The following is a 25,839-nucleotide window of genomic DNA, read 5'->3' as shown; positions in this document are numbered from 1 at the left end:
AGTTAGGACCAAATCAAACCCGACAGCACGCACCTTGCTCTAGATTGCCTTCAGGATGCACACTGCTGCATCCACTCATCCCACAGACTAAACACAGCTGGAAATGGTGGTGCCCCAGAGCACAGGTAACAGGAGGAGAGGTAAAACCACAGCCCAGAGGGGGCTTTGCTACACCCATAGCCATGAAGCAACTTCATTTACAAGTCTTTTTTTTATGGCTTTTAGGGAATGTCTCCCTTAATGTTTGTTTTTCCACAGAAAACTATTCTCTGCCTGTGAGTGAAAGTACCATATTCACACCTGCTATACCTAGAGGAATCATTTAAGGGACCCGATTTAAATCATTATGGCTTCTTTCTCCTTTTACAACTGAACACGTGCAAAGGATCTCTACGCTCCACTGTTCTTTGAAAAGTACTAACTTCATATATAGATTTTCTAAGAATAAAGTGGAATTTAAGTGATAATACTGTTCCATTGACAGAAGCCACACCAAAGTAGCAGCTCCCATTCCTGCATCAGCTTTCCTGATTCTGCTTTTCACATCTCTCCTGAAAGCCATGGGGTGCCTGCCATACTCACCATCAACACTCCTTATTTACCCGTGAAAGCAGAGCAATGCAGACTACACAGCAAGAATCACACTCAAGGAGTTGTGGTGACAGTAAATAATTTCTTCCTAATATTTAACCTAAATCTTCAGACATAATCACACATTGGAATTTGCTTTAGATTCTGTACTAGCATTTAGATAAATATAGCTGATAATTTATCATTTCAAGAACAGATTTCAATTACAGATTAAAAGTAGCACACTAAAGCAAGAGGAGCCCAGGGTTACATCAAAAAGTCACAACAGGTTTTCACAGTGTTGCTTGGTATGTCCCTACATCAGTGGTCCCAAAGATTGCCTCTTAAATTAAGGAGTGAAATAGGTCTCTGAACCATGCCAAGTCTCTTCCCCTTTCCCAAGGGGAACAGAGGGATTGTCAGACAGCATGGTGCTGCACCATACATACACCTTCAACTGAGACACTAACCACTGCGTTCCAGGGGATTTTGCCCAAGTATAACCAGCAAAGATTCCCTTTTCCTTTCCCCTGCTTATCAAGTGTGGATAAAGTCATAGCTTTTGACTGCTGTAGTCAAAGTCATCTTCTGAAATGCAGTGCCTAGGTGCTAGGAGAGCATGTGGAAAAGTGAAGAGGAGCTGTAGGAGGACTAAAGCATCAGGGAGTTGCTTTCCAGGTGGGTAAATGCTTGTGAAAGTCACACTTGGCCCCAGGAAGTCAAAGGACCCTTGAGACAGCCACAATTTTGGTTCAGAACGAGGGGCACAAAGAGCTCAACACTCAAGCATTTTTCATTAGAATAATGATTAGATTATGACACAGCAGAAACCAAGAGGCAGGAAAACAAGCAATCTGAGCCACATGTAATAAAACATTCAGACAACCATAAAATAGTCCACTTTCACCCCAAGTTTAATCTCAAGGTATTTCCAAGTTGCACAGAGCCTCAATTTAAATATATACTTCAAGTGGAAAAGAAGCTGACTCTGCAGTTTCAATAAGCAAGTGCCTGCTGTGCTGTATGCACAGTAGCTTGGCATCCTCAGCAATGCTGCTCCTGGATTAGTCAGAAATGATAACGAAGTATCTGCTTCACTTTAAAGAAGTACTGAAATCCCCACAATAATTTGATTCAGTATTTTTGTCATAACCCAGAATGAGACTTTTCGATTATGATGTGAAAGAACTTGATGGTATAGAAATCCCGACAACATAGCTACAGCCAAAACAGCTCCAATACTATTTACTTCAAAACAATATTCACAGAAGCAGATTACACAGCATACGTGTAAATAAAGAACTGTGTGCTTTTACATGTTTAGTGATTTTAGACAGAACTACCTGCAGACAGTCCAAGACAAGATTCAGCCATTAATGATACTGAAACCAAGCTGATGTAAAAAAATCTGCAGTCTTAACTTCAGACTGGAAATCAAACTGAAAGACGACTAAATGAAGATACCATTAATCTTAGTTGAAAAAATGTATCAAAATTGAAGTGAGCTTTATGATTACAGTCATTTCAAATGTCAGTTTGCAGACTAGACTCACACTGCAATGACCATTCTCAGAGTTATGTGCATTCAACAGCAAAATGAAAGCAAAACCAGCAGCACATGGTTGTACGAAGCAAAAACAGAACATTAATTTGAGCTTGCTGCTTTGAAATCCTTCCAGCTACGTATTTCACAACAATTCCAGTACACAGACAAATACAGGTACTTAAACAGAAGCATTCCTATAGAGCTACTCATTTTCAAGCTGATGAATACACCTGGCTCTTCCAAAATAGGAACCGTAGCAATTTGGTGCATGTAGAATTGAATGGCCCGTCGGAGACTTAGTGTTCCAACAGCTTTTTCATTTCACTGAATCCATCTGGATTCCCATACTTGTTTAAAAGGAAGAGTAGGATCTGTTCATGCTTTTTAAGCTGTGGAATAAACAGAAACATAAGATTTGTCTTTTAAATTGCTGATTTCATATTATGATACTTCCTAAACATACAGAACTCTGCTAAATCCATATTAGTTCAATGAATATACAATTCCTTTCTGCTATAAAACCTTCTGGATGCGTGAAAAGTCAGTAGAAGCGTAGCTGACTTCCCCCTATCACTGTTCCCTTCCCACCCCCCCCCCCCCCAAGCAGCAGCTTCCTTGAACCATATTGATGAAATACTCAAATTGGTTATTCACACATCTATTTCCTGATGTTTTGGGTTATATTGGAATCTCTTGTCCTATCTTCATCTGTCATGAGTGAGCCAAAATTATACAATAGGATAACAGAAAATAGAAAGCTCATATTGAAGTGAGAAGACATTAGCTAGATCTAACTGGAAGATCAAAGAGCTGTAGAGGGGAAAGGGAAAAGGAGCTCCAGCTACCTACAGTGGGACAGACAAATGAACTACATTCAGGAACAGCACAGTTCTGTCTTTCTGCCACTAAACTCCCAGTAGCAATGCTTACTCCAAAGCAGTGAAGGTCTAAATGACCTTGACCAGAAACACTATTCCTACCTCCAAAATATCACAGTGCACATTTTTGCTTTTGACCTTGTTGACACTGGATGGGGTGAGAGGTGGAAGTATGAAACACACTTGAGAACGGTTTCCATCTTTGAAATTCAAGTTTTTTTTCATTCCTCTGGCAAAGATCCTCACTTTTTCCTGGTATATTTTAAGTTACTTTTAGTAAGCTAAAGCTCCAATTTTCCATAATTAGCCCAATTACTGGAAAAATCCACCTGCCCTTTGTCTAAGTGACATAGTTTATGGCAAGCACCACAACTACCTTTACACAGCAGACAAATGAACCCTCCTGAGCCCATATACTCTAGGAAAAGAAAGAGGAGAGCTGTGCATGTGGCAAAACAGCCTAATGGAGTGTGTGTGATCTGTGCACTATCCTCCTTCAGTTTCAGGGTGCTCTAATTATTACCACTTGTAAAACAAACTGAAGAACAAGTGTTGGGATGTTCACTTTGTACATCTTCAACATTAGCAATTATCTCCCTACTCCCATCTGTATCCCACATGGGGTTTCTTTTAAATCCTGGAAATGTAGAAGAGTTGCTTGGACTGAATCTTACTTGTATTTTTAATTCTGTGCAGCAGCATTTGGTCCCACATGCACTGCCTACAAAAAAAAACACAAAACAACCCAAAGCAAATGAATGAGCGAAACACACATAGACATTGCTTCCCTAATTTAAGGGGATGACATGTGGAATCCCTCTAAAGTTTTTAGCAGGAAAAGCCACTCAAGCATCTCATGTGCCCACAGGTCTTCAAATTAAGTAGGTTGAAGTAACTGTGTACCTTGGTGTTCAGTGCTTAAGCTTTCAGCACTGTTGGATTTGACCAAACCTTCCGTTACAGCTCCTTTCAGACTGCTGTTTTCCCAAAGTTTCTCCACTGTTACTAGATTAACATTTCCATTAATCCCTTTCACTTTAATCGTGATGCATTTATTCAATAACATTTCTTTCAACTTGTCAACTTGTAATGGAGGCTGCTCAGGTTTCTCTATTCCTGCAAAAAACAACAACCCCAAGCCAATCAAGTTTGTTCTATACAGAATTCCTTTATGATGCGACTTGACTCTTACACGTAATGCTATCACTGCTTTTGAAAGTGTGATGCTGCTAAATTTTTCTAACATAAAATAGCTTAGATTCTATAGATAATTAACTAAAACCATAATTTCTGAAACAGCTTTCACAGATTACCTCTATTTCAGCAGATCACCTTATTGTTTATCAGAATTGGGAATTAACATGACCATCAGAATATGTACAGACTTGCAATGTTCAAGAAGAACAGTCAGGTTTTTTGGGGGTGTTTTTCTGTATATTTTATTACCTGCAAGTGAACATGTAATTGCCTGAAATGGCAGCTTTAAGTAGGAATCAGTGATTGGCAGCACCTCTGAAAGTGGTAAAGTTTCTTTGTTCCCATAGTCTGCATACAGGACTTCCACTACAGACTGAAAAGCTTTCAGAACAAGAGCTCTGTACCAACGGCCATCACCTGAAAAAGATCAAGACAAGAATCACACAAAGTACAATCTTGCAAAACACAGCTCATCCGGAGAGCAAGACTCTATACAGCCTTCCTGGCATTTTTAAGTACTCTGGTACGTACGAAAAGCCACTTTACAAGTAGCAAGCCCAAAGAACAAGCTTCTGATTGCTGTATTGTAAATAGATGAGATTTTCACTACAACACTTTAAGGATATCTGCACACTTTATTACCAGCTTTTTACTTTTCCAACACATATTCCCTCTCAAAACATAACCAAAATTAAGAAGAGAAAACCCTAAACATTTTCCCTCAGTTACCCTGAAGAGTCATAAACAAAACATAATGCAGAAATCAGTGGAAGTTAAACCCAACTGTCAAACACTTAGGTATGCTCTTGTTGTCTGCCTAGCACTTTAATTCACCTATCCTGTTTCCTAGGAGCTGCTATCTGATCTAACACCCAAGTTCATTTTCAGCACTTAGCCAGATCTCCTGTAACAACCCGCATGCAGTCAACTTACAATAGTTATGAGCCAACACTCGCCTTTTAAAATACTGTGCTAATAATCCAGCAGAGCATCCCCTCTTTTGAAAGATTAAGGCAGTAAGTTCCCTTACTTAAGAATACTTCTGACTTGAACCAAGTGTGCTAACCCTGCACAGCTTGCTACACTAACAAGGCTGAATGATCAGCTGTCACAGCCAGCATCAACAAAACACATGCCCAGGGACCCACAAACCAGAAGTGGGTCTGTATAGATGCAAGTACACTACTGCTCTGCCATAAGTCTCATATCCCTGTGACTCAGACACTAATATCAGTTTAAACATTAACTAGCTTTCTTTCCTTTTAAAGCCTCATGGATCTTGCAGGGCATAACTTATTCCTTACTTTTTTTAGGCTGTCGGATGCTTTCCTTGCCCTAAAGATGCAGCCAGGCTACCCTCTGGAGCAGAATTAAGAGTTGACACTTTCAAGCTGGCAGCTGTCCTTTTCCTAAAGCAAAGGTGAGAACTGTTTAACACTAGTCAAGGAAATAAGAACAAAGGATTGCCTCACCTGAAAACCTGGCACAACAGGCTTCACCGGGTTTTGGTTTGAAGGGCTCCTTAATACAACATTTACAGTAGTCTTGTAGTTCAATCAACTGCCTATGTAGTTGATCTACAGAAAAAAAAAAAGCAGTTTAATAACTAACCACATTTGAGTATAATGAAATGAATACTTAAAGCTCCTCTGCTTCCACCTTTGGTATTCTCTTTGTTTCTACTGTCCAAGCTACACTTCCACAAGGTTCAGTTCACTACAGGCATTCATTTTATGAACTACCTTTCAACAGGGCCTTCTTACTGGTATTAGGAACAGTGCACACTTTCTTACCTTTAGTTTTAACTGGTACAGCATAGAACAAGTCTGGGCTTACAACTTCTGTTACACAGACAGACATGGTTTCATCTATAGCCAATCTGATTGACTTCCAGTGCCCAAGTGAGGTTTCTAACAGAACAGTAAGAAAAGGCAGCATTATCACTTCCCTCCAAGCACAGACATATCATAAGTAAATGTTACAGAGTATCTTTTCATTTTTCTCTTTCTGTCTATAATGCCACCTGCAGGGCAGCTTGTGTTTAACTGTAAAAACTGATAATCAAAACTATGCATGGTTATTATTGATATTAACTACAGCTGAATGGCAAGATCATGGTTAAAGACCGGAATGCTGAAGTTTCTTGTGCAATCTAAAAGTTACCATTGATTTAGTTACCTTTCTTGTCAACAGGCTTGTTTGGAACCTTATTTTTTTCTTGTAGAACTTCCTTTACAGCCAGTTTTTCAGAAGCTAGTAACTCATTGATCACTTTAGGACAACCTGTGGAATTATCAATAAGCTCTACACCCGCCCCATCCCTGGAAAGCGAAGTTACTCTGGCTTGAAGCTTCATCCCTACAGCATACATATGAAATCTTGCTGTAGCTTCTGGAATCCATTTGCTGCTACCAGGCTTTATACCTAGGAAACAGAAGAACTTTTCAAAATACCTTCATTAAGTGATTTTCTTGAACATTGTATTTTCCTTTACCCTTCCCCCCACCTTTGTTTTTAAAGATAATTCAAAATTCCAAGGCTACTTTTACTACATTAGGAATACACATTGTACTTCATCCTGTTAACTGGTCTCCTTCTTCCTCCTTTCATCTAAAAGGAGGCATTTCCTCAAGACTCTCAAGCTTGGTTTCCTACATTTTATGGTATTTTACTAAGTAAATCCTGTGCCTTAGCACAAGCAACAACTGTTAAGACTGTTTATGAATCACTTTAATATAACCACTTTGTCAAAACAGCAGAAAAAAAACCAAGTGTTTTAAGAGACAAACCCCCCTAAACCAGCAAAACCCACTTTGACAAAGTGTGGTCTTGAGCTTTTCCCTGTTTCCACACTTTTTTGTTTTTAAGGCAAATAGACTACATTTGGAAAACAGAATAACTCTGAATTCTGAGTGATTTGGTACAGAAAAAGCAGAGGAACGGTAGAAGACTGAGAAAGAGCAGTATGGTGCTAAACTCTGCAAGAATCAAATAAAACATCTCTGTGAGAACTGAAAAGCCAGTTTGCTTCACAAAAACAGATGAGCTCCTTTGCCTGCAAGAGTTTTGAGAAATATTTAAGTTCTGTCCACAAAAGCACATTTATTCCTAGCAAGGCAACAGCCAAAGGTTAGTAAGCGTTACAGATGAAGCAGTACTAAATGACAAGTTCCCTTTGACTGGTGAATCAGTAAGTAACCTCCACGCAGATCATTCCACAGCAGTCAGGAGCTCAGGAAGAGCCACCATCTTTCTGTTAAATGCCAGTCTGCTATGGAGTAAGGCTAAAACAACAGTTCCCACAATTTCCAGAAGCTGGAAGCAACAGATATACATATTAAAAACCAAACAAATAAAACCCACACACCAAAAAAACCCAGAGTATTGTGAAGTACAGACCATGTCACCACTTCCTCCCCACAGAGCAGCAAGTCTCTAAATGCAATAGCTCTTAGAAGAGAAAGAATTCATATGAAAACCCACCTGAGAGCCAGCATTTAATTCCTTGAAATGGAAGTTTTAGGAATGAGGATGAGATATGACGTATTTTATCCAGTGGTAACTTCTCCACATTTCCATAGTCCACAAAACACACTTTAACAGTCCCATCTGAACAAACATTTTGCACCAATGCACGGTACCAGCAACCATCATCTAATTAAGAGAAAAAAAAATTACTTAGCTCATTTAGCAGGTTTACCAGCATTTAGCTTTTAATAAGTAAATCCAGTTCTTTGCTATACTCTGCCAACTCATAGAATCATTTAATGGTTTGGGCTGGAAAGGACCTTAAGCTGATTCAGTTCCAACCCCCCTGCCATGGGCAGGGATGCCTCACTCTAAACCACGTCACCCACACTCTGTTCAACTTGGCCTTGAACACCAACAGTGATGGAGCATTCACAGCTTCCCTGGGCAACCCATTCCAGTGCCTCACCATGCTCACAGTAAAGAGCTTCCTTATATCTAACCCGAAATTTCCCTGTGTCAGCTCAAACCCATTGCTCCTTGTCCTGTCACTACAGTCCCTGATGAAGAGTCCCTCTCCAGCATCCTTGTAAGAAATTAAAACTACTTTATTTTTTGCTTTATGTTCACCCTGTAAAAACAAAAAGACATTTTACCCGAGAAGAAGGCACAGCAAGGTTCTCCATTCTCAGGCTTAAAAACATTCGGTGGCGTTTTCTGACAGTATTCAGACAGTGATTTGTTAAGTAAGTTTAGAGCATATAACTCTGAAAGAAAGAAAATAAAAAATGAGATCAACAAAATGACTTGAACTTGATCAATGGTGTTTGCTGTGCAGCTTTCCTAAAGGTTAGATGGGAGATTTCAGTGAATTTTAGAACTTCATGAAGAAATAACTGTTGACACTGGGTCATTTCACCTACCAGACAGACTTAGTAGCAGGAAGTGGTGAGATAGCTGATTTTTCTCTGACAAATTACTTCAGTATAACTAAATGATCAGCAATTCTCTCTGCTAATCCAGCAAGCACCCTCCACTCCAAAATCTGAACCACCAGAATTATCTAGTTCAGCCAATGCATATGACAGGTTATGGGATCTCATCTACTTGCTTCTGTATTTTTTTTCTATAGCATCACTTCTAGAGAGGAACTCAGTTGTGTTTGAAAGGTGAGAAGCCATATATCTATACTATCTCTAAAGAACAAACCTCCCCCCCCTGCTTTAAGATCTGCCTTATTTTTGGTTTGAATGCATTTATCTTCCACTTCCAGCCACTGAATTTCATCATGCAGGTCTTTTAGTAGGTTAAAATGCCAGTGGCTATTAGAAGTCTTTATACAAGATAGCACAACAGGACTATTTGGGTTGTTTTTTTTTTTTAGCTTACCCAAGGGAAAGTCAAGTCTCAAAAGCTGCATTTTCTCATTTTCATGTTATTTCTTTTGAATCTTTGTAGGTTTTTTTAAACTTAAAATAGGACAGTAGTAGAGGAGAGCACTAGTAAATATTGTACAGGCACAGGAAACTTATTTGCCATCTTCTGCTTCTCTCTCCATTGCCTTGGTTATAGAATCATATAGTAGCTCTTCTCACTTTTCTCTACGTTCTTTAAGTTTCATTTAACTGCTTATCTTCCAGCATCTTCAGCTTTCAGTCTCAGAGTCACTACATGCCATCACCCAACTTCTCCAATACTCCACTTGTATTCTTAGACCAAAACTTCAGAGGTAAGTTTTTGTGCAACAAGCTCACTTGAAACCATAATGCATTAGAACTATAATAAATGACAATCAGGAAGCAAATAAACCAGCAGAAAGAAAAAAGCTGAATAAACTTACCACTGTTATTTGAAATATGACAGTAGAATTCTCCAGGACTGTACAGTGTGCACACTATGACATCGACTGTTTGTTTCAGAGTTAATTTATTCCACTTGCAAATGCTTTTGTTTGTTGTGTCCTCTAGAAAGGACAGAGATGAAAAGAAAGGAAGAGAAAATAATTTTTTACAGGAAAAAATGATACATCCTGAATGCTCATTCATGTCCCTGGATTTCTTGTTCTAAATAATCCATCAGATTCATTACCAGGGAAACCCTCTTTGCAGAATAAAGCAAAGTAAGAGAAATGTGCTAGTTGGTTAATGTACTTGATCAATGGCAAGCCATACATGAGGAAGGAAGAGTAATCACATGAACAGGTACAAGCTAGTGGTAATAACTCGAGCAAGAGGGACTCTGGGAAACAGGGGAGGGGGCATAAAAGAGGGGAAAAGCTGTCACAGTACTGGAAATAATCTAAGGACAAGAACAAAAGATTACAAATAACAAAAAGAACAAAGACAGAAAGACTTGTTGTAGAAACTTACACTGTATATTATACTCCAGTACCTGAAAAAAAGATTACTTAACACAAGTTGTAGAACAGATCACATGAAAAACTAAATGATGGCACATTGGAGAAGCCATAATTTCCTCCATGAAGCATATTATTAAATCTTCTTGCATTTTCCACAGCTGCCAAGTTTGTGACAGTTTGTGGTAAGCAGCAGCATGCAGAAATAACTGACAGGCTTTTTAAGACTTAAGCCTAGAGTGGCTGGCATCCACTGTGAAAGCCAGACTTCATAAGCTCAGCTGAAAAGTTCTTAGCAGTTAAGGACTTGCATTCTTTGTACCCACTGTAGCAGGGAGGTTAAATAATGCCAGTTCAGCAGGACATGCCTGCACTCACCATTTGCTTGCTTAACATCATTCACTCCAACTGCTGGCAAGGCCATTCTTGGTTCTTCAGCTCTACAATCTCTCTCTATGAGATGGCTTGATACATTTATTGCTGGAGTAACTGATGCATCTACAAGCTCCACCACATATCTGTAACTGTGTTTACCCATTACTTTTACTGTAAACACTTTGTCTTTCACCAGTTGTTTCATAAAACAAGTGTCTTCTGATGTCCACCCTCCTAATGGTTGCTTTACACCTAAAAAGTGAGATCGTATGGAAAGGGTCTGAAGACAGTCCAAGTTTCAACATGTCAACAACATATTTTACAGAATTATTCTCAAGAGCATATTTTACAGAATTATTAAACACTGTTTAAAACAAAAGATTAAGCAGCTGACATATCAAGTGACTTGTCCTTACTCCTCATGCTTGTAAGATTCCAAACTTAGTTATTTAGATTCTGAACTTTAGAGTACTTGGATTTAATAAAAAGACAAAGATCATGTACAACTAGCCTACTGCTCAAATAAAAGCATAAATTCAGGTTTAATACTTCCTTAGGATGAACATTTAAGAAGTGTAGTCATGAGACTCAGACTTGCAACATACAGTTTTGAAGCACCTTAACCATCTCTCAGCCAATGTATCTGCTCCTCTAAGCTTTTTCCTCCTTAAACATTTACTCTCCATGCTACTGAATTTATGGCTAAAATGCAAGCTATAACCAGAACTTTACAGTAACGGATTGGCAGAAGTTGCCTTACATAAGGATATTTTATGCAGCAGTAAAATTCGAGTCTTATCAGAAAAGATCTTGTCTGATCAGTTCTTTGTGTCTGTGTTGTGTTTAGGACCTTTTTTCATCTTAGAACACTCATTCTCTATAGGCATCATGGTTTGCCCCAGAAAAGAGTCCGTGTTGTGTTTAGGACCTTTTTTCATCTTAGAACACTCATTCTCTATAGGCATCATGGTTTGCCCCAGAAAAGAGATTTAAGTCACATTCCATATGCACTGGTTATATCTCTACATACAAGGGAACCATTGTTTCATGTTTACCTTCTGTAGTCTGAGGAGCATATTCTAGCTTCCTGACTTTATAAAATGAATGAAAAGCAGATTAAATGTCACATATCTTAAAGAAAGTACAAGACATTGAGTATTCTAAAGGAAGGGCATAGAAGCAAAGGGGAGGATTATTTTGCAGAGTGATGGGAACGAACAGAAAATAAACAATTTCCAATGGCAGGTTAAACAAGTATGTCAAAAAACAAATTATGATCCTGGTTTAAGACAGAAGGATGAACTAGAAAGTGTTAACATCCTTTCTATAATTTGACAGATTTTACAAGCATACAGAGAGGAGTCTACTGATAGTTTCAGTTGATTTGCCTTAGAGCCAAGGGAGGACAGGAAAGACAACACACAACAGGGATACAGTTTAAACTGCAAGGCATAAAAAAGGAATTGTAGCTTCCCCTGCAGTGTCAGAAGCACATGGATTAAAGAATTCCACAATCCAGTAGGTAACTGAATTTTGCTTAGAACAAAAGCACATGCAAAACCTAACAGGTATATTAATATAACACAGTTTTCCAGCCATACAACTGCAGATCATCAGGTACATTAGGAAAGACTTAGCCCGTTTTGTAGATGTGCCACAATTAAGAATTCAGGAAGTAACACCTTCTGTTATCTCTATGCTTCCCCATATTTCAACAGAAGATACTACAGATGTGATCATTATGAAACCCCAACCCACTTATATTGCCTTTATCCAGTTTGAAACTGCTAATTTATTTTATACCTGCCAAGGTACACCTTATGGCTTGAGCTGGCAGGTCCATTAATCTTGGAATGACAGGACGAAGTCTAGTTAGTGGAAGAACTTCAGAATTCCCATAATCTATGTACTGTGCCACAACAGTCTCTTCAGAGGCATATGCTACAACAGCAGCACGATACCAATGATTGTCTTCTGAAAGATACAAATGTTCATTGTAGTTTAACTTCTGAGCACAGAATGATCTTTTGGGTAGACCAACCTAAAAATACACCACCAGTCTCTACATAAACCAACACCATTAAGTTCATACAGACCTTCACAAAAGGTGAATGGACGATGCAACATCCACCACCGTCACCCCTTGCACAACTTCATTGCTGCAAACTTACCTTTCCATAAAGACATCCCCCCCTTCACGAATACATATTGCAACAAAGAACTGGTTACATCATGTGGCTGTAGTGCTGAAATTAAATACATTTAAACAAAGAGCAGTCTCTCAGATGATCACAATGACATGCAATTCAAAGGCAAAACCACAGATTAATAATTTCAGTATATGAATTCAATTGAAAGATATGAGGAACAGAAATACAAGCTTAGTCAAGTTTATTATGGTATCTGAGGTACTGATCTCATAGCTTTTCCTAGCTAGGCACCTGAAACCCATACCCATTCATATTCCAAGACAGCTTATTGTTTATCAGAACATAAAAAATTTATTTCAGTTTTTCTGATCAGTTCCACAACTAATTTGTTCAAAGCAGCAAAGCTACAGGAAATAGAAAGAAATAAATGACCAGGAATGTCTATCAATCACAAAGTAACAGCAGCAATATTTCCGAGCAACAAAAAAGGCATAAGAGCAGCTTTTTTTCTTGTTAAAAGCTGATGAACAGGACAATGATCTGTGAGGAAGAGAGATTCATCTTCATTTGACTGCCTTCAGGCAAACAGGACTTCAGATTCCAACCAGTAAAAGGTATGTCTTTCATATAGACTTATCAGTTCCTAGCACAAAACACTGCTTTGTGCAGAGGATTTGCCCATGTTTAGGCAAGGCTCAATTTTATCATGAGACTTGTAAAAGCTTTACATCAGTGATCACTGTCAGAACCTATTTTATCAACATACAAGTCATGACTATCAGGTCTTCACTAAATAACATTGAGAGGTAATCTATCAAAGAACCATCATTAGATATAATGAGCCCATTTCTTCTTTCTCTCCTTTGGGGGCCCGTTTATTTCTAGGCACAAGAAATGGTGCGCACCAACATCGAAACACACAGGTTTCTTTCATGGTCTCTTAAAAAGCTCCTATATACAGAAATTAATCCAGTGTAAAGAGTTTGCACAATGAAGACACCAATTTATGGTCTAAAAATTTTTAAACTAGTATTTTCTAGATGCCACCATTTGCTATTAATAATTTCTTTACATTATTACCAAATGCTATCCACAGCTAAAACCAAACAATAAACTATGAAATATTTCTAAACATAATTATAATGCTATTTTTCAAATAAAGTGACATAAGAGCCATATTTTCACTCCATTTTTACCTGTGAACTGGGCACAGCACACATTCCCAACAGGAGGACGGAAAGCTGGATTACTGGGAAGTTTGTCACAGTGGTCATTAAGAGACACTTGAAGCTCAACAAGCTGACCTAATGTTAAAACACAGAGAGGTTTGGAACATACACTATGTTGTAATTATTAAAAAAGTATACAAATCTTAAGATCAAAGAAGAACTTGCAGTATAATGGAGATTTTTTTCACATAATGCTTAATGTAATATCAAAATAGTGATGAGACCAGGACTCTTCAAATCAGAAAAAAAAACAGTCAGCCCTCATGTGAGCCTGGGGAATCACAGTGTTAAAGAGAACAAACAGGGAAAAAATAGTCAATACAGGAAAAAGACTGAAGCTAGTAGGAATTGAAAATTGAAACTGTTAGCATACTAGAAAGAAATCAAAGAGACAGCTCTTCAGACAACACACAGATGATAAGGTCACTTCTTGCCAAAGGACATGCTATGCACTGAGTCTACCCAGAATTCAAAGGCTGCACAAGTACACAGAAGAGAAATCCAATGTAGGAGACACACCAGATCACATTCAGCTGCAGAAGCCTTTAGCTGAAAACACACAAACACTGGCCACAAACTTACTCTGCTCTTACTCTCCCCCAGACATCTGCTTATGGGCACTGTGGGGCACCAGCAGTCCCTGCAGCCTAGCACTCTGGCCCACTATTGCATTACTCAGTCTTATGTCTTACTATATCAGATGACACCAAAGTGGGTTTGGGCACTCTAATCAGACTTTCTCATACTCAAGATATTCTCCCCACACTACATAACAAAGTTCGGGCCATGCAGCCAGCCTATAAGGAAACATTTCCCTCCAGTGGTAAAACAACAAGGTAGGAATAAAAGTAATCAGAAACATATTTCTGGCACATGAGACAATATATTTAAGTATTTGTGATACAAATTGATTTTGGATTGCTGAAATCCACGCCACACCATCTCTTTATTTTGCACTACTCAGACTGCCCACACATTATCACCTCACAGGGTAACGCTGCCCAAATCTATCCTACACAGCACCATGACTCTTAACTGACTTAGGCATGGCCTAAAGCTACAGGGAATCATCATCTCAGGTCGAACCACAAGACCAACTCTACTGAGAAACCAGAATACCACAGTAGGTATCTTGAACCCCACTGGCACTTACGGGAGTTGCGTACTGGCTGACAGAAAAAGTCTTCTGGACTTTGCATGCCAGAAACCATAGCAGAAAACACATCTCCCACACATACAGAGACATCCTCAGGAGTTGAATGAGAACAGTGAAGATATTCTTCATCTTCAGGCATTTTTGCTTTACTTTTCTTAGAATGGTTTTCTGACTCTGTGTAGAAAAATCCAAACAACAAAAAAAGGAAGTTACTGATCAAAAGCTGGATGACTGAAAATGTAAATATGCTGAAGCAGGTTATTGTTTTTCGTGACTCTTCAGACTTTGAAGGCTCTTGCCATATTAGCCATTGAAATGTGAGCTAATAATGCTCACATGTTCAGCCTGGAGTAGAGAAGGCTGTGTAGAGACTTCAGAGCAGCCTTCCAATATCTGAAGGGGACCTATAAGGATGCTGAAGAGGGACTCTTCATTAGGGACCAGAGGGATAGGACAACGGGTGATGGGTTTAAACTGAAACAGGGGAAGTTCAGTTAGATATGAAGAAGTTCTTTACTGTGAGGGTGGTGAGGCACTGGAACAGGTTGCCCAAAGAAGTGGTAAATGCTCCATCCCTGGTAGTGTCCAAAGGCCAGGTTGGACAGAGCCTTGGGCAACATGGTTTAGTGTAAGGCATCCCTGCCCACTGCAGGGTGTTGGAACTAGAGGATCTCAAGGTCCTTTCCAACCCAAACCATTCTATGATCATCACTAAACAAGTGCTTTATACTATTAAAAAGCGCATGTGCTACTATCACTAGTGAACTGAAGGAAGCTTTGCCAGCCAGTGCTTTTAAGTAAGACATTGGTGAACAGCTAGAATATTCACTACTTTCAGAGTATCATGGGACATGGAAGGACCTAAAATTCCCCAATTTTTTTGTTCCTTCCCTTACTTAAGAAGTTTGATTTGCTTGCTTACCTCTTGGAGGGTCTCCTCCTTCAGCATCAGTTCCTGTAGTTATATCAGACTTTGTTTCTAAAGGTACTGTAGCTAGGGAGTCTCCTAAAATACAGATGTAAGAAACAAAAGTTATTTACCATGCAAGACAGTCATGACTTATTTTCATTTCAGAATTATCTTCTGAGCCTGACCTATATCCCTATCACAAAGTGAGCATGCTGTAGTTATTTGTTGAGCATTTAATATGCTTAGGATGCAAAATAAAAGTAATTTCAGAGTAATCCCACTACTTGAGTTTTCTGAAGGCATTCACAGCTCCAAGACTGACTACATTAAATGAGCTAGCCAGTAATGAGTATGTACTCAAAGTCATGGCAGACTGATAACAGCTTTTCAGACACAAGAGTTCATAACGTACCTTCGTATTTACAACACTCAGCATGCAATGAGTTACCAAGGTTTACAAAGAAATCCTGAGTTTCTTAACTATTCCATATTCCATTTCTAATGCATCAAACAGTATTCCAAGCTTTCTATATAGTCATTTTCACCTGAAAGCCTGAATACAGGTGTTTAAGTTGCTTGTAAAGTCATCGAATAGGCACATGCAACATTCCATGGAAAACCACATTCATGAATGCAGTGGTGTTTTTTGTGGTCTTCTCTCCAAGAGGTTGGCAAGTTACATTGCTTTGCCATTAGTAAGCATGTACGAAATAGAACAAAAGCTGGTGAAATCCTTACTGGAATTCAAAACTGACACTGTAATTTTTAAAGAGTTAAAAATGCATGTGATAAAAAGAACAACATGGTCCCAATTTTGCATCTGTTAAAGCAAAAGAATAAAGGAGGAAAACAAAAAAAAAAAAACATCCTCTTTTAAAGGTACTGGGCAGGTGGAAGGAAAGTGAACACAGAATACTTATCATTTGTATTTAGGCTTTCCCCCCCTGCCCCACTATGCTACCAAGTACTCACCAGAATCTGGAATAACAACTTCTACAGCAAAACTCAACATCATTTCCTTCTGTAATATGTCAACAACAGTTACTGAGCAGTGTTTTCCTATGAGCTGAGAAGAAAGTCTGGCAGCACCTTCATTCCACCCTTTTTCTTCTGGATTGTAATTAGCAAAGGAACACCTAATGGCCTGCAAAGAACTGCAATTAGAACACGAGGGGATGGGGGTTGTTTGCCCTTTAGAAAAAGTGAGTAATTAGGACTCTTAGAAATACCACCTTGCACATAAAAGTTGAAGCTGCTGTTGGAATTTGAAGCACTACCAATTCAGCTAAATTATTTACAGAAGAATAAGGAAGGTACATTCAAACTGTAAGCTACATTTCCTCCTATTCTCCCACTATTTATGTTGTCTTACATACGGCATTTTTATATCACACATCACATATTACCACAAATGCATGTCCTAACTTGCCCTCAACAGACACTGAGGGCTCCAAGCAAAGATTTAAACACCTCTCAAAACCTTTTATGGACCCAACAGAAAGTCATCTGAACAAGTTATTAACAACTACTTCCAATAGCAGATAGTCATAGTTGTCACTGATTGGAAAAATGCTTCTCTGTCCTTCTTTGTGCATAGCTAAACATACCAGTTTAACTCACAAATTAAAGCTAGAACATCTATGTTATAATGGAAGACATTCACATAGTACAGCAACAAACTCAGACCAACAGCTCTCCTTACTCCAAATTAAGCCTTCCCAAGCTAGAAACGATTCTTCCTACTGTACAAGCCCAGATTAGAACACACAAGCAGAATGTTTCCTCTGCCTTCCTCTAGTACAGAATCATAGAATAGGGTTGGAAGGGACCTTAAGATCATCTAGTTCCAACCCTCCTGCCATGGGCAGGGATGCTTCACTCTAGAACATGTCACCCAAGGCTCTGTCCAACCTGGCCTTGAACACCACCAAGGATGGAGCATTCACAACTTCCCTGGGCAACCCATTCCAGTGCCTCACCACCCTAACAGGAAAGAATTTCCTCCTTATATCCAATCTAAACTTCCCCTGTTTAAGTTTTAACCCGTTACCCCTTCTCCTATCACTACAGTCCCTAATGAAGAGTCCCTCCCCAGCATCCCTATAGGCCCCCTTCAGATACTAGAAGGCTGCTATGAGGTCTCCACGCAGCCTTCTCTTCTCCAGGCTGCCCCAACTTTCTCAGCCTATATTTGTATGGGAGGTGCTCCAGTCACCAAGCACCTTGCTGTTTTTTGTGTGCCTTCACATGGCTTCCAGGAGAATCTGCTCCAAGATTCTGCCAGGCACACAGGTGAGACTAACTGGTCTAAAGCATACAAGGGACAAGCAGACCTAAGCACCCTGGAGGGTTCTTCTTATCAGCTCAGAACCCAAGAATTCTGTGACTAGTAAGGAAAAAAGGTAAACAGCCTTCCTCACCCCTATGGAGTAGACAAGAAACATTTCAGAGGGTGAACTTCATGTAGCATAGCAGTTTTCATGTATCACTTTCACTGAACACAAAATATTACAGTGACAGTTACAGAGACATGAGTTACACTCACTTTAGAGCTATTCATTTAAAATATCTCGGCCAGCATCAGGTAAAGAGAACTTACACATGGAGGAACCAATAGTTCAACATCTTTTTGCAAAGCTTTAATCCAGGTGAGTGGAACATCTTCTTCATTTCCATAATCTATATAGAATACCTGTGATTTCTTTTGCAATATATCCACATCCTTTACCAGTGCTCTATTCCAGGTCTGTGTAGGAATAAACCACAGTCTTAGTAAGGACACCAGATAGTTTGCTTTACTTCATGGGGTTTGTTTATTAGCAAAGGCACCGACAAATTCTGATGCGACTTAAATGAACACAACCCAGTGTAGTGTTCACTGCAGTGAAGGCAAAATTCTGCTCCTACAGACACTGGATACTGAGTAAGAATCTGCTAGTAATGGAGAAAAAGGGGCAGAAATACGAAAAAGGGATGGGAAGGGAAACAGGAACTACATGTGGCTATGGAAATGCAGCCAGAAAAGCTAGGTGAGAAATGAAGAATAACTTCCTTAATTAAGCAGAGTCATATTCCAAACTGTTTTAAGTACATTAATCTAGATCTGTTAAAAACACAGACATCCTTCAAGCAACAGCAGGACAAACAGCACTTACGGGTTCAAGTACATAAACACAAAAAAGTGAACTTTTTTGCAGGAAGTCAGTACCCTAAATATGAGTTACAGATGACAGGAAACTAGTTACTACCACAATAAACTAATCTCTAATTAGCAGCCTTCACTGGTGGAGATATAAAAGCCAAACATTCAAAACATGATGAGCTTACAGGAATGGTTACTTTATGGACAATCAGATGTTACCTGATCGAAAGAACACTTTGCAACGCAGACTTCCCCTTTGGTGGCAATATATTGGTCTTGAGTAACTGTGCTAGCATAACAGTCCTGCAGTTTCAGAGAAAGTTTACTGATCTGGTCTAAGAAGTCTGGAGAACTCAACTGTATATAAAATTCACTTGGGCTCTTGAACTCTGTTACTATACCCTAAACAGAAAAGCCATAATAGATTATAATCATGCAAGAACAACCTTCAGTATACAATTCAGGACCAGTGCTCATTTCAATCAATGCATTTCAACCTAAACCTGGTTTTATTCTTTTGTTTTGAATCCAGCAGTAATTAATTGCAGGGAACAAACCCCGTGACGTTCACTTTCACAGAAATATTCTTCCCCACTCCCCCCACAGCCCTGCCTGCATTTACTCATCTTCATACAAATAAAAGAACTTTACATATGAGCAAAATGATACAAAATTGCTGATGTGACATGCAGCTATATATGCTTAACAAAGCTTCCAATGCAACCTAATAAAGCATTGTGGGATTCTTCAGAAACAAGAGTACCTGTACTTCCATAGCTTTTTTGATCTGTAGAGCCTGAAGATCCAGAAGTGTTATCTTCTTAATGTGCTCTTCTGTCTTGAGAGAATCCACAGAAGCTGAGCTATCCTATTTAAAACAGCTACAAGTTATGCTTAAACTGGAACTGTTTACCTTTAGCACCTTGTAGTAACAAAACAACTTCTGATCATTTCAAGAAACATGTGAAAAAATGCTTCTGTTCACTTTCAATAAGGAATCTTACAGACTTGGTACCCTTGAAAATAACAAACATCACAGAGATAAACTGAAAAGACAATGAAAAACAAGTGCTGAAGTCTCACACATTCACCTCTTCCTCTAACACCCGTTTTACAGGACAGCTCTGCTACATTTCCTGCTTATGATGCTCTCACAAATAAGACAAATCGAATTCCACCTGCTTCCTTGTGGCCTTAACACCCCAGAGTAGATTATGGCTACTGCTTTAACTGCTGGCATCCATGCTAAAAGAAACAACAAAGAAAATCTAAACAACCTCCTGTGGTGGGTTCATCACACATTGTCTTTGCTGCTGCTCCTTCCTCCTTCAGGGGAGGACTCACACACTTCCCTTGCTCTCCCATGAGACAGTCCTCCACAAACCTCCCTAACCTGATTCCCACAGGCTGCAGTTTTTCATGGGTCCCTTCCATGGGGTGCAGTCCTCAGGAACTGGCTGCTCTATTATGGGCCCCCTGTAGGGTCACAAGCCCTGCCGCAAATCTGTTCCAGTGTGGACTCCCTTCCCCCATGGAGCCACAGGTCCTGCCGGGAACCTGATCCAGTGCAGGCTTCTCATGGGGTCACATCCTCCTTCAGGCATCGCCCTGCTCCGGTGTGGGGTCTTCCATGGGCTGCACATGGGTATCTGTTCCACCATGGACCTCCATAAGCTGCAGAGACACAGCCTGTCTCACCATGGTCTGCACCACAGGCTGCAGGGGAACCACTGCTCCAGCACCTGGATCACCTCCTCCCCCCCTTCTGCATTGACCTTGGGGTCTGCAGAGCTGTTTCTCTCACACATTCTCTCTCCTCTCTTTGGCTGCAATTGCTCCTGTGCAGCAACTTTTCCTCTTCTCAAACATGGCATCCCAGAGGCCCTGCCACCATCACTGATGGGCTCGGCCTCGGACAGCAGCAGGTCCACCTCAAAGCCCACTGTCATTAGCTCCACTGGATATAGGGGAAGCTTCCAGCACCTCACAGAAGCCACCCTTGTAGCCCCTCCACTAACAGAACCTTGCCACACAAACCCAATACACCTAATGCATCTGTGTCTGTGATATCCTAAAAACATCAGAAAAATAACCTTCTACACATCCTTAGGAAAAACATCTTGTATTTCGACCAACGTACTGCAGACAATGCATGACAACTGAGATTACTGCTGCAGCTGGCAAACTGTCTACTTGCAAAAGATCCTTCTAGATTTTCCATTAAAACACATCTCACAGTACAATACCAAAACCACATTAAGTATTGCTCAATATGCAATATAAGCTCTCCTACTTCCACAGAACTTCCTTGAGTTACAGAATATGACTGAGGGATAAATAACACCTTCTGTTATTTATGCATATTGTATACCCTCTTGAACATAAAGGTCCTGGACGATCACTGATCAATTTTATCAGAACACAGTCACAAATACACACACCAGACATTTATCAGGAAGTTAAAACAGATCAATGAGCTACTTCAAAGAACCACATGGAGTTTTCTTGCACAGTGCAAGCATAAGGCTCGTTGCAGGTATACACATTTACTCACTTTCAGAAATATCAGCCCAAGAAACCAGGAAGACAAGAACATGATTTCCTGCAGAAGAGTTCATGGGAAGACAACAGGAAATGTCTGGTTGAAACTAAGATCAGAAGGCTTCAAAACATAACATGGTTTTGAATGCTTCTCCCAGTAACTTTTTATTTGAAGCACTGATCTTTCTAAAAGGAGTAGATTATAACCTTTGGAACTTGTTTCTTTGCTGTACAGTTTAAACTAAGCACATTGCAACTAGCTCACAGCAAACACATTCAAGACAATAGTAAAAAGCATGTTCTGTACCTTAAGGTAAACTCCCTTCTTGTTTTTACCAGGTGACTTGCCTCCATTTTTATTACTTACACTATAACCAAAGGAAAAAGGATGTTAATTTTGAACAACCAAAGACAGACAAATAGCATTTGTAACACCTACTTGCAAATACAAAAAGCTGTGTTTATAGTATGTGGTTATCAACCCTTATTCCTCCTCCAGCTAGAGAATGTCCTGGCTGAGACAATTGCTAATTGCAGCTGTGCTTATCAAAGCTAAAACATCCATGAAATTAACTGAGGTAACAGTGAGATTCAAAGCGTGCCTCTCTGGAGTCTGTTAAATGCAATCCATTAAGCATGCCACTGCTGAAAACCAGTCTCATTTCTCCTCCCTTCCTTACATCATCAACACTAAAGACGTGATAAGCAAGTAAAAACAATGCTTTTGCTTTAAGCAGCTCTACAGAACACCTTTAGAACTCCAACACCTTCCAAATTACGTTTCTAAAGCAACAGATTTTTCTGACAAATATGAGATAATGCAGCACTAGCAACGTATTTCACCGTAACAGCACCTTTAAATGGGCACTTAGGTTGTAATGGGATGGATATTGTCTTTATGGAAAGATTATCTGGCAGAACTTTTTAACAGACTTACTTTGCTTTAACTGGCTCACACACAACACGATGTGCTGGCCAATCTTCTTTCTGACAATCTGCAGAGCAATAGTATATTTGCTTGCATTGTGAACATCTACGGGATCCTTAAAAAGAGAGAGAAGAGTCCAAGAGAAACAGCTATATCATAAGAGACAACAGCTGCTAAGAGACAGACTCAATGTATTATTAAATAACCGCTTTACAAGACAGGTCCAAAATAGATATAGGTTTTTGTATTTACATACAGCTAAGATTACTAAACCAGATGCCCCAAATTCTTTCAATAATTAAGGAAAAGAAAAACCCAACAACAAAAAAATCCCCAAAAGAAAACCAAAACTTTTTAATGAGATGCTCACTTCTGTTAATCAGGTCTGTAACTCAAAACACTTTCTGAACAGTCTCTATACTTGCATCTGAGATACAAAAATATCTCTCTACTTTAACACATTTCTGAGCAAACTTTCTGATGTGGTTTCACTGAAATACACCAGACTATGGGAAAAAAGGCACTTACCCAACAGACCACAGTTATGACAAGTCTTTCTTTGAGGGCGTGATACTAATGAACTGAAGAGACTCTCATCACAGCTAACGGAGAAATCATTCTCAAAGGAATACTGAGATTCCTTTGGCTTCTCATGAATTAAATCAGAACATGATACCTGTGGAAGAAAAACATCTTAATTGATTCTTACTAGAAAAAAAAAAAAGCTGCCCATTAGGGTAGAATTAGTCTAATATACCAAAATGTGACAACAGAATGTGATAAGAGAGTCAAAATTTCAGTGTTGTAGAAACAGCAATATATGTTGATCACTTCTGCTATCTAGAAATGCTCAGAATATTTGGGGCAATGATGAAGTACAGTAACTCACATTATCAGATGCAGCTGTCAACAGCAAGTCCCCTCCTTCAGTTGTGCCTGCCATGGATCTTCCTAGAAGCAGAAGTATTTGCAAAAGGATCTGATTTACTACACTAATGCATGCCTGTGTTATAGAGTATTTGCAAGGAAGATACAAGGCTCTTATCTACTCCTGTTCTGCTAGCACATTTGAGTAAATGGAGATGCTATGACCATGACACTGGAAGTCACCTATCACTCTGATACAATGTTTATCCAAACCTATCAGTTTTACTGGTCTGTGCCTATCACTTGACCTAAGACTTAATGCCCTCCATCCATAAATTAATTTTCAATTAAAGTTGTTCAGCAGGGATAAAAAAAAAAAAAAAAAACAAATAAAACAAAGCCAACATGCAATTCCCAAAATCCATAGAGCAAAAAAATAGACTAGGCAACAATACAGTAGCTGAAACAGCACAGATCTCTGGCCCCCACTGAGCTTATACTTACAGATAGTTGATCACATGAGCAAGTATTCAGAAACAAAATGCTTCAGGAGAGATTTTGACTTTCCAGTGAATACATTATGAGCTTCGAGGTCTTTGTAAGCCAGTTTGTTCTCCATCAAGCGACTATTACAAGACAAATATTCAGCTAAGCCTGCATACCAATACATGGTGTTTTTATAAGTATACTAAGTTTTTATTAGTGGGCAACTCATTTACCTACAAAACATCTGTTTCAGCTGTAGACTATACATGCTATTAGGAGTTTGTTCCAGTCTGGCAAGCTTATTAACCCAAGTTCTCCACTGAGACAACATAAAGCTTGTATGACCTTTTTTCTCCCCGCCTGGAAGCAAGTTAATCTTGTAAACCTTACCTAAACTAAAACTCCTGCCTAACATGCAGTCAGATGTCCATGAATTCTCCAAACCCAAGAAGGCTGCATACAAAGCTCTCAGACCTCTCAGAATTAATTCACCTTCTCCCCAATTGGAGTACAAGAGAATATGGATCAGACAGTACTGAAGCACTCATGAAGGCAAGAAACACAGCTGAAAGCACTCCCAAATCCCACTGCACATACCTGTGCCAAATTCCCTAGTACTCCCAATTTCCCAGGGTTTTTTTCACTTATCTAAGACATTGCAGCCCACACAAGTTTAGATAATTAGAAGTTAATTCCAGTTATAAGCCATACTGATGATGTTTATCAATAATCAAGCACATATACGATCAGAGAAGAACAAAGTCAAGATACCTTTGTCAAGCTTTGGACAAAGTCTCTCTTTTATTGCACTTGTGCTGCAGCTAGAACTTCCTGTACTGTTTCGACACTTGCAGAAAAGTACACCCTGTATTTTTTGTTTACAGAATACTGATTTTTGTTAGGTATTTCAGAAACTCAACCTTGAACTTGAGAGCTTTTCAACAGGGAGCTGGCACCTGCGATTCTGCCACTTTAACTTCCACCTACAACTTGATCATGTTTGTTCTTCATGTGAAGAGGTTCTGCCATCATATAAATGCTCGCACTGGTATATGATGAACAGCGGCTGTAGACGAGTTAACTACAAAAGCACGGATTTAAAGATTAAGTCAGGCAGGCACACAAATTAAATATAAAAGCATTTTTAAGTCACGGTCTGAATCTATGCTTAAGCATCCATTTTTGAAGCTTAATTCTCTACTTCCCATTCGCTTAACCTGTGCGGTAAAAAGTAAAATACTTTCTGTATTGAAGACCTAAACAAGGCACACTCTAGACTATCATGACAAAAGTCCTTTAGGAGAGGAACACCCTAAAAACAGGAATGGGTGTCACTACTTGCACACCAAGCTTGTCGGACCTACAAGAGACATCTCCCTTTGTAAGAGACCCTGCTCTAGACAACCCACCCCTCCACCGAAGCATAAACTGCACCCATGGCTTTGTTGTGATTGGGAGCACAGGCATGGTGAAGGGCTGAAGCCTTCGACCACCAGGAGAAAGAGCACGAAGAGCCCATCCGTGAGGGAACTACTGCACAGGGCTCTGCCGAAACGTTTAGCACCTGCTATCTGAATGTTAACACACAATATAATTACTTTAAATACAAAAATACCCTTTTGCTCCACTACTAGAGGGAAAACAAACCGAACATACTTCAACTGACGCTGCAATCACCCAGAAATGAGCTTCCACGTTCACAACCGAGCAGCACCGGTACATGCTACTTTAATTAACTCCCAACAACCACACACCCCTCACCGCAGCCTCCAGCCCAGGCCCGGCCCGAGCTCCTTTTCCCGCTCAGCGCGGAGCCCGTTGCCGAGCCGCCTTTCCCCGTCCTGCGCCACACGCGAGGCTGGGCCGGGCCCTCCCTCGAGGGCCGCCGGCGGCTGCAGAGGAAGCAACACCCCTCCAAGGGCAAAGCCCGGCTCCTCAACGGCTCTCCCGGCCGGGCCCCGCCGGCCTGCGGCACGTAGCCAGGCGAGGCTCAAACGACCAGGCGAGCGGGAGCCGCAACGGCCATCTTACCGGGGAAGG

At 39.9% G+C, this 25,839-nt stretch overlaps 1 protein-coding gene across 1 annotated transcript; it reads right to left on the bottom strand.

The window, feature by feature from the left end:
• Positions 1–2,062: 2,062 nt before the first annotated feature.
• On the bottom strand, positions 2,063–25,839 carry TDRD1 (tudor domain containing 1). Its single transcript, XM_061372754.1, has 25 exons — positions 25,831–25,839; positions 23,336–23,397; positions 22,975–23,122; positions 22,456–22,561; positions 21,826–21,886; positions 19,741–19,845; positions 19,197–19,379; positions 18,435–18,581; positions 16,808–16,979; positions 15,848–15,931; positions 14,923–15,099; positions 13,737–13,844; positions 12,194–12,364; positions 11,446–11,481; positions 10,394–10,642; positions 9,500–9,622; positions 8,316–8,426; positions 7,675–7,845; positions 6,370–6,615; positions 5,985–6,101; positions 5,664–5,768; positions 4,441–4,608; positions 3,898–4,110; positions 3,669–3,715; positions 2,063–2,505 (listed from the first exon to the last, which is right to left on the bottom strand). Exons 2-25 carry the CDS (start codon positions 23,387–23,389, stop codon positions 2,413–2,415), a joined length of 3,195 nt encoding a protein of 1,064 aa, XP_061228738.1. The 5' UTR covers positions 23,390–23,397; positions 25,831–25,839; the 3' UTR covers positions 2,063–2,412.

This window comes from Neopsephotus bourkii, unplaced genomic scaffold, assembly GCF_033783945.1.
Source record: "Neopsephotus bourkii isolate Nb327-2 ecotype Australia unplaced genomic scaffold, CSIRO-AGI_Nbou_v1 NB_1615, whole genome shotgun sequence".
In the NCBI taxonomy this organism is placed as follows: Eukaryota; Metazoa; Chordata; class Aves; order Psittaciformes; family Psittacidae; genus Neopsephotus; species Neopsephotus bourkii.
This window is presented reverse-complemented; position numbering and strand designations above follow the sequence as displayed.